This window comes from Humulus lupulus, chromosome 4 (assembly GCF_963169125.1).
Source record: "Humulus lupulus chromosome 4, drHumLupu1.1, whole genome shotgun sequence".
NCBI classification, from domain to species: domain Eukaryota; kingdom Viridiplantae; phylum Streptophyta; class Magnoliopsida; order Rosales; family Cannabaceae; genus Humulus; species Humulus lupulus.
This window is the reverse complement of record NC_084796.1, coordinates 248,439,551-248,452,956: the sequence shown is the minus strand read 5'-3', so window position 1 is coordinate 248,452,956 and position 13,406 is coordinate 248,439,551. Positions and strand designations below refer to the sequence as shown.

The following is a 13,406-nucleotide window of genomic DNA, read 5'->3' as shown; positions in this document are numbered from 1 at the left end:
TCTGATTTTTGTTTTCTAACTTCAAATCTGTGGTAACTTGTTACCTTCCCATTTTTTGTGTATATATTTATGGGGATAACTGATTACCTTAACGTTCTAATATGTGTGTATATTTCTGGGTTTTTTATGGTAACTGGTTACCTATGTTACTAAAATCATAGTTACTTTTTTTTTTTTTTTAATGAACTGTTATTCCTCTTTTTCTTTTAAATTTGATGTTTATTTTCATATTTAATATGAGTAACATGTCACCCCTCTTATGGTAACTGATTACCCCTCTTATGGTAGAAAGATACTCCTCTCAAGATAACTGGTTATCCCTTCTGGTACATGTTATTTAACATAGCTTTAGGATTTTTTTTTACATAACTGTCAAAGATCAATTAAGTAACTGGTTACCTTACCCATGATTTGAAAAAAGGAAAATACAATCTAAAAAAAAATAAAAATATATTTATAATAAATAAAAAATAATTTTAAACACAATTCATATCACATAAAAAATTGCAAAACAAATAAAGAAAAATTTAAAATAAAATTAGTAATATAAAAATAATATTAAAAAACAAACAAGCTAAAAAAATAATAATCAAATTACAAACATACCCTTCCAAATTAATGAAACTTGATTAAGAGTAAAACTATGACATAAACTAACTTTTTTACAAAAATATGAGAAAATAAACCCATAAAAGTGAAAATTCTTAAAAAATGTCATAGATTAACTTTTTTTTTAAACGTCATATTTTTGCATACTCTATTAAAATTCTCATATAAAATGTAATTTCTACTACTTTTAATAAGGAAAATTTACAAGAATATCGTGACCCGTCTAGTTTACATAAATATCGTTTTTCCCCAAGGTTTTTTTTTTTAAATAATACATTGCTTCTTTCTTTATATCATGCATACAACTGAGTTGAGTTTTCATACACGCACCGTATGCTTGGAAAGAAGAGTTGTCGACGAAGCTTCAACTTAAGTTTCATCGCCAAACTCAAGGGTGGTACCATTAGATCAAGTTTTTTTCGGGAGGAAAACAACCCAACCACCCACTCTGCATATATTGTTGGTGTTTTCCAGCAAGTTCATTGGTATATCTGCGACTTTATAAGCTTTTTTCAGTGACACCATCGGTCATTTATGCTCAAGAGTTGTATCAGCACCGACCCTGAAGAGTTTTAGGCCCTAGCAAAAATTGGGGATTAGGGGCCCTTTTTTGTAAAATCTTTCTAAAAATTTATGGTATTTTTAAAAGAAATGTTAAAAAAATGGGCCCTTGAGCTAAGGGAGCCCTAGGCGTGGGTCTAGCCCACCTTAGCTTAGGTCCAGCCCTACATTGGGAGCTACTCTTTGAGGTGATCATTTTGATATATGGCAAGCATGAGTTTCTTGCTGTCTCCAGAGAAGATGGTTGGGATGAGGCGTTTTTGTGTTGTGTTTGAAAAGTAACTTCAAAGTTTTGTTGCACTTGTTACTAAAAAGTGTATTCTTATTTTACATTTAAAAGATATCATATGGTATCATAAATAACGTTAACAACTTTAAAGTTATGTTAGAAACATTTGAGGTAACGTTTTTAAAATAGATATTTTAGGATGCTATTTGGTAACTTTTAAAATAGAACATAATTTTTTTTGGTAGCTCACTAAGTCTGGTTGTTTTAAATTTGTGTCATACCAAAAAATTTAGTCATATATCAAAATGTAATTGATTTGTATCTTAAATAATTTAGTCATATATCAAAAAGTAACTAATAAGTATCTAAAAATAATCAATTTTTTAACACATAGACTTCGAAGTAATGAAAAATATATATGAAATAAGATGATTTAAAATGAAGCTTTTTATAGAAAAAGTAAACAATCAATACCTTAACGCTATTATTACTTACCAAAAATATCATGTTTGAAAACCTAGAAAAAGAAAAATCCAAGATTCAAAGATTTTGTCCATTTCAGTTATATTATTTTAGAAATTCGATATTTTTTTATTACGTGGCAAATATTTTTGTAAATAAAATTTATAAATATATTTTATGTATATTTATGAAAAATTCCATAAATGGGCTTGCGACCCTTTGTCCAAGTTGCATTATGGTTATGGACTTGTATTCTTTAGCATGTGATGTGTAATGGTTCACGCTATAAGACGGGCCTATATCTGGACTTTCTTATTGGGCCTCGGTACAAGTATTGGCCCAAAACAAAATCTAATATTTTTAATATTAATCCATTTTTCTTGCTAAAAATAAATAAAACTCCAAAAGTGTGATTTTTCGTTACCGTACTGTTTATCCCCGAAAAAAAACGTGTCTTGTATGACACTCTGTTGGTCTCTCCCCAGACTCTCTAGAGAGGTTTTTCTCTTTAAAACGAATCCCACAAAACCTCTCTCTCTCTCTCGCTCTCTCTTTCTCTCTCTACACACAAACACAGAAAAATGGCTCCAGAAGAAGAGGAAGAAGAACGAGACAAGTCCAGTAGCGAAGACGACGACGCCTTCGATGAGGATATGGAAGCCCTAAAACGTGCCTGTATGATCACCGGTACCGATCCTCATGATCTCCACAATCCTTCATCCCCTTCCGCCGCCCCCACCGCCGGCGAATCTATCTCCCAAGACGACGACGACGATGATGATGAAGATGACCTTGAGCTGGTTCGGAATATAAAGAACCGGTTCTCGACATTCTCCGACGTATTCGAACCTCTGTCGCTGAAGCCTCTTTGTGTTCTGCCACCGGCTACGTCCGATGACGACGAGGATGATGATTTTGAAACCCTTCGTGCCATACAGAAGCGCTTTGCGGCATATGATTATGGTAATAATATTCATATTGTTAATCTTTTGCTGTAATAATGGTGTGGTTTTAGATTAATGCGAGTATGCGTCAGTGTGCAAATTGAACTGTGGAGTTGGGTTATTCGAACTGTTTACGGAGCAATTTCAATGTCTTGTTTAATTTCTGAACTTTCTTTAACTTCGATTCGGAAGAGTTTGAGTTGAGCTGAGCTGAGCGTTTGTATGTATGTATGTATGCTAAATTGGTTTGCATTTCGATATTTTTGTTTGAACTATTAAAATAGTTAGGACTTTGAAAATGATTCACTCTATTATGATTGTTGTTGACGATCTCTTGAACAAAAAATTTGTTTGGACGTAATCTATAGTGCCTTGAGTGGAATGATATGCCTAAGCTATATCTTGATTATGCAAATTTTATTCCTCCAGACGTTTAGGTCTTCTGTTATCACTTCTAAATGCTCAATTATTATTCTTGATACTTCGGTGTGTGCTTGTTGTTTGATGGCTGTAGCTTCGTTTTTCATTTTATTAATGGACGCAAAGACTATGCAGAATCACAAATCATTTCTTTGCTTGTCTTTATCTGTCAATAATTATTGTGTTTTTTCTGACTCCTTATATCTGTAGGCTTGGTGTGAAATTGATCTTTCAGTAACTTGACTTTTCTTGTGAAAATTTCATGAAGATTCTGTAATTTCATCTGCTTATGATTTCAGATGCTTTGAAAAATAGCACAGAGACTTCTTTGGAGACACAAGAGCAGGTTCCTGATCCTCGTGTATCCTTGGAGAAGGGCTCTTGCACTGATTTGATTGTTCATAGAAATGATGCCTGCAGCCCTTCAGGTTCTGAGTATGCTTGTGGCACCACCCCTCAGTCGGATGGCCATTTGGAGATGCAGCCTGCTGCTGAAATTACATGGCATCACAGAAATAACTCAAACCCATCAACATCACAATCCAACTATTCAAGCTTCCCCAAATCTGCAAGGGTTTTTATGGATGCCATTAAAAAAAATAGGTCTTTTCAAAAGATTTTAAGGAGTAAGTTGATTCAGATTGAAACAAAAATTGAGGAGAACAAGAAGTTGAAGGAACGATTTAAAATCCTCAGAGATTTTCAGGTTAATTGCAAAAGAAGAACTGGACGTGCTTTATCCCAATTGAAAGATTCTCGTGTTCAGTTGATTTCACGGAAGAAGTCATGGCCTTGTAAGGATTCAAAGGTTAGTTGCCCAGCGCAATCTTTGTTATTCAAAGGTCTTTGAAGTGACTATAAAGTCTAACCGTTTTTCACATATCTGAAATTTTTGGCATCAGCAAATAAGATTCCTACATGCTACATGGGATAGATTAAGGAATACAGGACAACTATCTAATTGTAGGTGATTTTGTTTTATGTGCATCTGTAATTGCATAAACTGGTTTTCTTTATCTATATTGCCAGCTTTCTTTCAAGATAAGTTTCTTAGGATATAGTTTCTGCCTTTCTGTGAGCTTCTTTATCAACATATTATAGTTGTTCTTTTCTTTTTTGTCTTTTGGCATTATATTAGCTTCATGTATTGCTGTTTGTCCCCATTTTCTTATAATTAGTAATGACTATCTTTTATGTGTTTATTGTTGTTCCTTCTCTCCTGGTTTCTCTTCTAATTTCTTTAATAAAGTTATGCTGTCCAGCATATGGTCATTTGGTGAGGCATAAAATTGTGTCAGTATTCCACAAGATTATTAGACTAATTTTCAAAGTGCAAGTTTTATTGTCAAACTCAACTTACTTTTATTATTTGGTGGCTTTATTGTAATGTTGAGAAGCACTAAGTTTTGCAGGTTCATGATAAAAGGATCCCTGTTACGTATTATGGCCCGGCAGAGAATTCTCATGTTGCAAATTACAAAATGGCTTTGACAAAGTTCCCATTGTCATTAGATCGTAAAAAATGGTCAGAGAATGAGATACAAAATCTTGAAAGGGGAATTCAGCAACAATTTCAAGAAAAGATGGTTCAAGTTATGGTGGATCGGCTGAGGTATTTCTTCTCTTTTTATCTTTTACTGCTCCTATTGCATTATGGTCATTCCAATTTGCTTGAGACTTACTTTATCTATTTCACTTTTCCTTTAACAGTGGTGGCACTGGAGAATATCATGATATCTCAAATGATCTTGACAACATTTTAGCATCAATAAAGAATCTCGACATCACTCCAGAAAATATTAAAGCTTTTCTGCCCAAGGTTAATTGGGAGCATTTGGCTTTTATGCATGTAGTGGGACGTTCTGGTGCAGAATGTGAAGCGAGGTATGCTCTCTTGTTATGTGAGATTTCAGCATTGATCTATTGTCTGATTTGAGATTTGAAAATGTTGACTTAAAGAGACAGTAATTGCTCATGACTAAAAGACCGATCCTAATTCTGCAGTCAAAGAATTTATATTTTACTGTTGAGTTTATCAAATTCAATTATGGTAGAGAGCTTTATGCTTTCCCTTTCTCTAGTATTCTTGATTACTGCTAAGGTACTTGATAGTTGGTATGACTGAACATTTGGAATTGTCCCATCGACTGGACATTTTGGACTTTGTTGGAAAGTTTCTTTTTGTTTGATTTAACTTTTATGTGTTTGATAACTGGGAATATGTGTTCATCTGATATTGTGTCCCAAACAATTGTTAGCTATGGTTCTGGATTTTGTCCTCATGGCACACACTTGTTTGTGCTGTTTGCTGTACTTTCTTTTCCTCTCATTATTAGTTGGGTTGTAAGGAGTTACAGCTAGAAGTTTTTTTCATCACACAATCGGAGCTAGTCACAACTAACAAACTCAAAGAAAATATTAGATTTCTGGAGATTCTGTACAAATTTGTTATTTCTGAAAAAAGTTGAAGCCTCTTGGAAACTATAAAGACTTGGCAAAATTAAATAGTAGGAATCTCCGACAACTAAATTTTCAATGACTTGTAAAATAGAGCATAGTTAAGGCTTAAGATCCATGGACTAATTTGAGGACCGTCTTTTTAGACTTAGACTGAATTTTTGACTTCTAAATTGAACTCTTAAACTGAAATTTGACTAATGTCCATCCTATATCAATTACTAAAACAGCTTTATCCAATTAGACATAGGACCAGCCGAGCAGCATACCTTGGTTTGTGTGCTATATCAATTACCATTTAGATCCATTTTCATATTGCTGTTGTCTCAATATTTGTGGGCCTTGACTAGTGTTTTTGTGTTGGTTTCTCCCCAAAGCATGTGTCCTTCCACGAAGCAAGCTTCGCAGACGTCTATGACGATATAGCATCACAGACAAGTTTACAATTGTTGGATTTGATTAAAAATGCTACAGCAGCCTAGGTTATACAGGTGGGACTGATAATGACCTGTACTTTACTCAAAACAGTGGTGATGAGTACGTCTGTGATGTTATCATCACAGACGTCTGTGATGCTTCCATTCTTATTCGTTGGACCCAATAATCATGTAGATGTGGATCAGTGTGCAAGTTTCTTCGGCTTAATTGTGTGATTGAAATCTGCAGGTGGTTGAACTTTGAAGATCCTTTGATCAATCGTAATCCATGGACTGCTGAAGAGGATAAATATCTTTTGTTATTTATCCAGGAGAAGGGGATCAATAATTGGATTGATATTGCTGCATCATTGAGAACAAACAGGACTCCTTTTCAATGCTTGGCACGCTATCAGAGGAGTTTGAATGTTTCGATATTGAAAAGGGAGTGGACCAAGGATGAGGATGCTAAACTTCGTTCTGCTGTTGAAATATTTGGTGAGAGTGATTGGCAATCTGTAGCTTCTGTTTTAGAAGGATGGACTGGTACCCAATGCTCCAATAGGTTAGTTAGCTATGCTATTTTAGAAATTAATTATCATATTTGGTTTCTATGAAGTTAAACTAAGTGAAAATGTTTTTCATTCCATCATCTTTTTTTAAAAAAACTTTATTTAAAAACTCATATGATAACTCTTGTGATGTTGATGAAAGAACCGTTTTACTTAAAACTGAGAAAATTATGGATTTCCAAATTTTTTGTAAATGAGCATATGTATATATATTATGCTTCCCTGTAATGTAAGGTTTCTAACTTTTGACTCGACTATATTGTACTACTAGGTGGAAAAAGTCTCTCCATCCAACTAGAGAAAAAGTAGGTAGGTGGACTGCAGATGAAGACAAACGACTTAAAGTGGCTCAGTTGTTGTTTGGACCTAGAAATTGGAAGAAAACAGCTCAATTTGTGCCAGGTCGGACAGAGGTGCAATGTAGAGAAAGGTACTATTAAAATTTTCATGTTGGACATTTTTTTTAATTAATTATTATTTAGTATAAACATTTAAGCATGCATTTTCACTTTACCAATTGTAAAACTTTGAATTCTCGTGTCAGATGGGTGAATTCTTTAGACCCTTCTTTGAACTGGGATAAATGGACTGTAGAAGAGGATGCCAAGCTGAGAGCAGCTATTGCTGAACATGGATATTGCTGGGCTAAGGTTGCTGCAGCAATGCCAAGACGCACTGATAACATGTGCCGGAGGTATGAATTCTTTTATTGTGAAGTTAACTCTCCTTGAATATTTCTCTTTTAATTTATGCTGATATTTGCTCCTGGGTTGGTTTTAACTTCTGTTACTGCTGCTCTTTTTCTCTGCTTCCAGGAGATGGAAGAAGTTGCTTCCAGATGAGGTGCCTTTGCTTCAAGCAGCTAGAAGAATACAAAAAGCCGCTTTTATAGGAAATTTTGTAGATCGAGAGTCAGAGCGTCCTGCTCTTTGCCCTAGTGATTTTGGTCCATTACAATTGATGACTACTAGTGAGAACATTAATCAATCTAACAAACAGGCTGGAAAGCTAAGGTAAATTTTAATGAACACTTGGTCTCTAGGATACATATTTTTTTTTGTATATATCCTTCTGTTTCTAACTTTTACTTGTTCCACAGAGAAGCAAGGAAGGAGAATTTGAAAAAGTCCCGAGAAAACTCTCGAACAGATCGAAAGAAAGTCTTGGGAATAAGTAACATAAGTAACTGTGGTCAGGCTGAAACACAAGGTTCACAAAAGAGTAAGCCAGAAACTAAAAAGAGAAAACAATCATATAAACCACGTTCTAAGAAGACAGACCTCACTGAACCAGAGAGGGAATGTCTTCTGTTAGAGCCTGAAAAATTGAATCTAACAGGTGACAGTGGTTGGACCGAGCCGCATGAAGCCATTAACAGGCAAGGTTCACAAGAGACTAAACCAGAAACTAAAAAGAGAAAACGACCTTATAAACCACGTTCTAAGAAGACAGACCTCATTGAACCAAATGAAGAGAGGGAATGTCTTCTGTTACAGCCTGAAAAATTGAATCTAACAGGCGATGGTGATTGGACTGAGCCTGTTGGTCAGGCTGATAGATTTGGTTCACATGAAGCCATTACCAGGCAAGGTTCACAACAGAGTAAACCAGAGACTAAAACGAGAAAACGGCCTTATAAACCGCGTTCTAAGAAAACAGACCTCACTGAACCAAATGAAGAGAGAGAATGTCTTCTGTTGCAGCCTGAAAAATTGAATCTAACAAGTGATGGTGATTGGACTAAGCCTCTTGGCCAGGCTGATAAATTTGATGTGCATGAAGCCATTACTAGGCAAGGTTCACAAAAGAAGAGTAAACCAGATGCTAAAAAGAGAAAACGATCTTCTAAAGCATGCTCTAAGATGACAGAACTTGCTGAACCAAATGAAGAGATTACTCGGCGAGATTCACAAAAGAAGAGTAAACCAGATGCTAAAAAGAGAAAACGATCTTCTAAAGCATGCTCTGAGATGACAGAACTGGCTGAACCAAATGAAGAGAGGGAGGATCTTCTGTTACAGCCTGAAATATTGAATTTAACAAGTAATGGTGATTGGACCGAGCCTCTTGGTGAATGTAATACTGCATCAACCAAAACAAAAAGAGCTAGTACGCCACAAAATACCGAAACGAGTTTGAAGCAGAATTATAGTGGAAAAAGTACTCCAGATTCAGGAGAACATCAACCTTCCAGTCTATCTTCTGATAAGTCATTGCTAACAGGAATTGCTACTGATGTCACAGTTCAGCATGGTCGTTCATCATGCCTGGATTCAACAGAAATAACAGCAATTGGTGGTAAGAAGATTGACACTCCTTGTGAAAATGATAAAATCGCCTCAGAGAAAACGAAAGGTACTAAACAGTACCGCCGACGGGCAAAAGAAGTTGTATCAGTTCCTTCTCGACAAAAGGGACTGAATGTAGTCACTGCAGATCTTGACATTCCACCAACGGGCATAGTCTGTTCTGATCAGAATGTAGTCACTGCAGATCTGGACATTCTGCCGACGGGCATAGTCTGTTCTGATCAGAATGTAGTCACTGCAGATCTGGACATTCCACTTATTTGCTTCCTAAAAAATAGAGCAAAGAAGAGAAAACTTAAAGTTAATGGTTGTGGTAGTAATCAATCTTGCCCTCCATTGATTATTCAGCAGGAAGCAGATACATCTAATGCTGGAAGTGTAATGCCCATGCCAAATGGTGAGTTGACAAGCTGTGACGACCGAGCTTCTGACAAGTTTCCATTGTGCAATGTGACATCTGGTCTTGTAATGGATAACTCTGCTGCTTTTGCTGGTGACAATGAGGCTGGTAGACCATTTCTTGATATGGAAATGGAGAGCATTGATGTGGAAAGTGGTATCGATGCTAATAACATTTCTGTTGTTTCCCTTGCGCAAGAGCAACCAGAGATGGAGCAGCAAACCCGCAAAAGTGACACCGAGCCATGTCATCCATCCAGTTTGATCAGGGGATCCCAGTTGCTTTCCAAAAGAGTAAACCAACTCAACGATGGGAATCGTGCAACCACTGCATCCAGCGAACAAAAGCCCAGCGAACAAGATCTAGGTACCGGACATGAAGTTGCTCCCGAGGGACCGAAGATGAAACAGGCTGAAAATGACAATAAGGTTGGTGGTGTAACTTTTGCTTACGTTCGTCAAAACAGATTGCGAAAAAAGAAGCATCTTCAATTTACCTAATGGTAGTAGTAGTAGTTTTCTGGTAGAAAAATGTCTTTGATTTTGATACAGAGAGTGCCAATGATGCTGGACGTCTGAAGTTTTTAAGTGATCACAGTCGTTTGGTTGAAGGAATTATTCTTTCGGTGGACATGAATTGGTGAGTTTCCCCTATATATATATTTTTTTGGACCCTTCTCAAGAGCTGAATCATTTGTGATATTATTATATAAGAGAAAAAGAAAAATAGATTAAAGCGTTTTCTAATAGGAGACAAGTGTTAGTTGATAGAAGAGAGCATTTTAACGAATTCAAGCTGTATAGTGGCCTTTTGGCTTTTATGATTCAGTGTATTTAGGGTTTTGATTTGTTTGTCAATTTTTTATTCTCTTTTGCTGATTCTTCTTTTTGTAGTCTAACGTCTTCATTTGTTTATTTTGTGACAAACAAATGTTGGAGATAAGTTTTTGTTACCATCTATACTCAGTCATTCCTCGTACTTCTTTTTCTTTGTGAATTAAATATGCTTGCATTTGAACTTTTATATTTTTATATATACTACATACAAATGCAATACACGTCATTTTTTATTAAACTTGTTTTATAAATTTCAAATAAATAAATAATATTATATATAAAGAATTACATAAACATGTTAAATCAAAATATTTTTTATGATTTTTTTAAATATATATATAATATGATACTATTTTTAAACATAAATAATATTTTTTTAATAAAAATTAAGATTACGTATTATATATTATTATAATGAAATTTTATAATATATAAATTTATATTAATATAAATATTAAATATCTTATTTTGTATTAATAATATTTTATAATATTTGTATTTATATTAATATAATTAGTAAAAAATTAGGATTATATAATATTATCATAATAATATTTATATTATTTAAATTTATATTAATATAATTATTAAATATCTAGATTTATATTATATATTATTATAATAATGATAGTTATAAAATTTAAATTTAAATTTATATTAATATTATTAATAAATATCTATTTTTAGTTAGTTTTAAAAATATAATCCGTTAGAATTTTTCGTTTATCGGCACATTTTTTATATAGAAAATATATATATAATATAATAATTGCTATTGGAAAAACAAATTGTAGCATGAATTGCATTTTAATTGTTATTAAGCAAAACAAAAATCAATGAACTACAAAATATTGTTTTCCAAAATGATGGTTCCATATACCAAGGTGCTTTAGTGTAGTGATTGAAAAAGGGAAATTTGATAAATCATGCTTATATTAGCTTAATAATTAAAATTTGAACCAAAGTTAACCACCATATGATACCAATGCTCATCTTTCATTTAATACCAAAAATACTCCTCTCATAACACTTTTCCTCTCTATTCTCCCTGTTCCTCTCTACCTCTCTTCACCATACCTTCTCTTCACCATACATTCTCTCTCACTCTCTCTTCACCATACGTTTTACACACAAGATTTTCATACTAAAATCTTGCAAGAAAGATACACATTCGGACATTGTGAATTATTTGAGGAGAAACATCAAGCTTTGTGTTATTTTTGCTCATAGTGAAGAGATTAAATGGGCAAGTGATTTTCTTTGATTCTTGTTGTTGTTGATTGTTTTTATGATTTAGAATGCTGTTTAGATGTTGGATCTGTAGTTTGTTGGTATTGTTTGCTGTTTTTTGGGTGAAAATCGTGTTCTGTGAAAATCTGCGTTTTGTTTTTGTTCCTTGAGTTTTTTCTAAATGCCCGATAGTGTCCGATAGAGGCCTGATTCGGGCACGATAGTTGTTGAGTTTCAAGGTTAGGAATGAAGGTCCGATGGCAACCCGATGGTTGCCCGATAGTTTTGGTTACCCGATGGTCATAAAGGTCCGATGGCTACCCGATGGTTGCCCGATTATTATTTTGAATCTATACACCTTTTAAGTACGATAATGGATCGATAGTAGTCCGATATATGCTCGATTGTTGTTATTAAGTTACTGCGGACCTAATAGTACGATGGTACCCGATACTTGCCCGATATTAGTGTTTTAAGTGATCAAAAATATAAATAAAACTTTGCCCAATACCGCCCAATATGGCCCGATACTGGTACGATGCTAAAAAATTTGAACTAAATTTCGACATTTTGTTGCCATTTACTGATTTTTTTTTTCTTTGTACATGATAGGGTCAACTTTGTTCGCGTACTTGATGTATAATGGTGTTTGGGAGCGTGAAGGTAGAGATTGGGTTTTTAATGGAGCCGAAAATATAACGTTCGAGTTGGAGAAGGACATAACTTACTCACAACTTGTTGAACTTTTGTACTCAGAGCTGGAGGTTGACAAAGTGCAGTATGACCTGAAATTAGAAGTGAATTATAAGTACATGAAAGGGTTAATGTATCGGCCTGAACTTATAAGGAATGACAAGGGTGTAAGCTTATATTTGTCAATGCTTTTGAAGAAGCCAGATGAATTTGTTCCCCTTTTTGTGACTTTGGTGGAGAAGAATATCATCGTTGATCGTAATCCTCCACCAAGTACTGTTAAGGATACTCGTAGTGAGGTTGAGACTTATGTTCCAGAAACAAATCCGGAGGTGCTGGTAGTCACTGCTGTACCTGAATCAAACCCTTTCATACCGACAGTTGATCATGTAGCACAGATGCTATTTCATGATGATTTTCCTGATTGTCCTGACCCTGAAGATGATTTTGAGGGCAATGACGATTTTCCTGATTATCCTGAACCTGATGCTGATTTTGATTGCAATGATGATGTAAGAGACAACCAAGAAACAAATGTCCGTTCTCAAGCTTTGAGCCTGAGTCCATTTTTGTACCAAATACCGAGGCAAACAACATGTAGAAGTAGACCCCGTAGAGAAGATCGCCAAACACCTGGTACTAGTAGTAGTCGTCAAGACGGAACAAATGATGCTAGAGAATTTAGTGATCCACTATCTTCTTCGACATATTATAGTAAATTCAAAGCTCAGATGTTTACAAGAGAAGACATTGAGGATAATAGTCACTAAATATCTATGGGTGGCACATCGGGCGGGGAGATTCATTTAGGAAAGTTTTTCAGAGACAAGGAACATTTAAAGAAGGTTGCTGGCTTGTTTGCAATGAAGAAGGGATTCGACTTTATAGTTAAGAAGTCTGGTACTGATGTTTGGTACATTACATGCAGGGATCCTGATTGTGGGTGGAGGTTAAGAGGGAAGAAGAAGCAACTTTCTAACATGTTCGAGGTGACAGCATTTGAAAATGTACACACATGTTCCCTCGATGTTCGAAAAAAAGATAACCGTCAAGCATCACCTTTGGTAGTTGCCGAACTGATCAAGGATAAATTCTCAGTTAACGGTTCAGATTATTTAGCCTCCAAAATAAGAGAAGATGTGAAGAATTCTTTCGGGATCGAAATGAGTTATGAGAAGGCTTGGAGATGCAGAGAGAAGGCACTCCACATAGTTAGGGGTACGCCTGAAGCTTCATATTCGAAGTTACCTGGGTACTTGCACATGCTG

The 13,406-nt window shown here is 34.9% G+C and overlaps 1 protein-coding gene across 1 annotated transcript; it reads left to right on the top strand.

Moving 5' to 3' along the window:
- The first annotated feature begins 2,406 nt into the window (after nt 1-2,406).
- Nucleotides 2,407-10,338, top strand: LOC133831618 (uncharacterized). The gene is made up of 9 exons (XM_062261986.1): nt 2,407-2,824; nt 3,525-4,033; nt 4,638-4,837; nt 4,936-5,109; nt 6,349-6,663; nt 6,942-7,100; nt 7,215-7,364; nt 7,486-7,683; nt 7,770-10,338. The coding sequence occupies exons 1-9, from the start codon at nt 2,443-2,445 to the stop codon at nt 9,877-9,879; spliced, it is 4,197 nt and encodes a 1,398-aa protein (XP_062117970.1). The 5' UTR covers nt 2,407-2,442; the 3' UTR covers nt 9,880-10,338.
- The last annotated feature ends 3,068 nt before the right edge of the window (nt 10,339-13,406 follow it).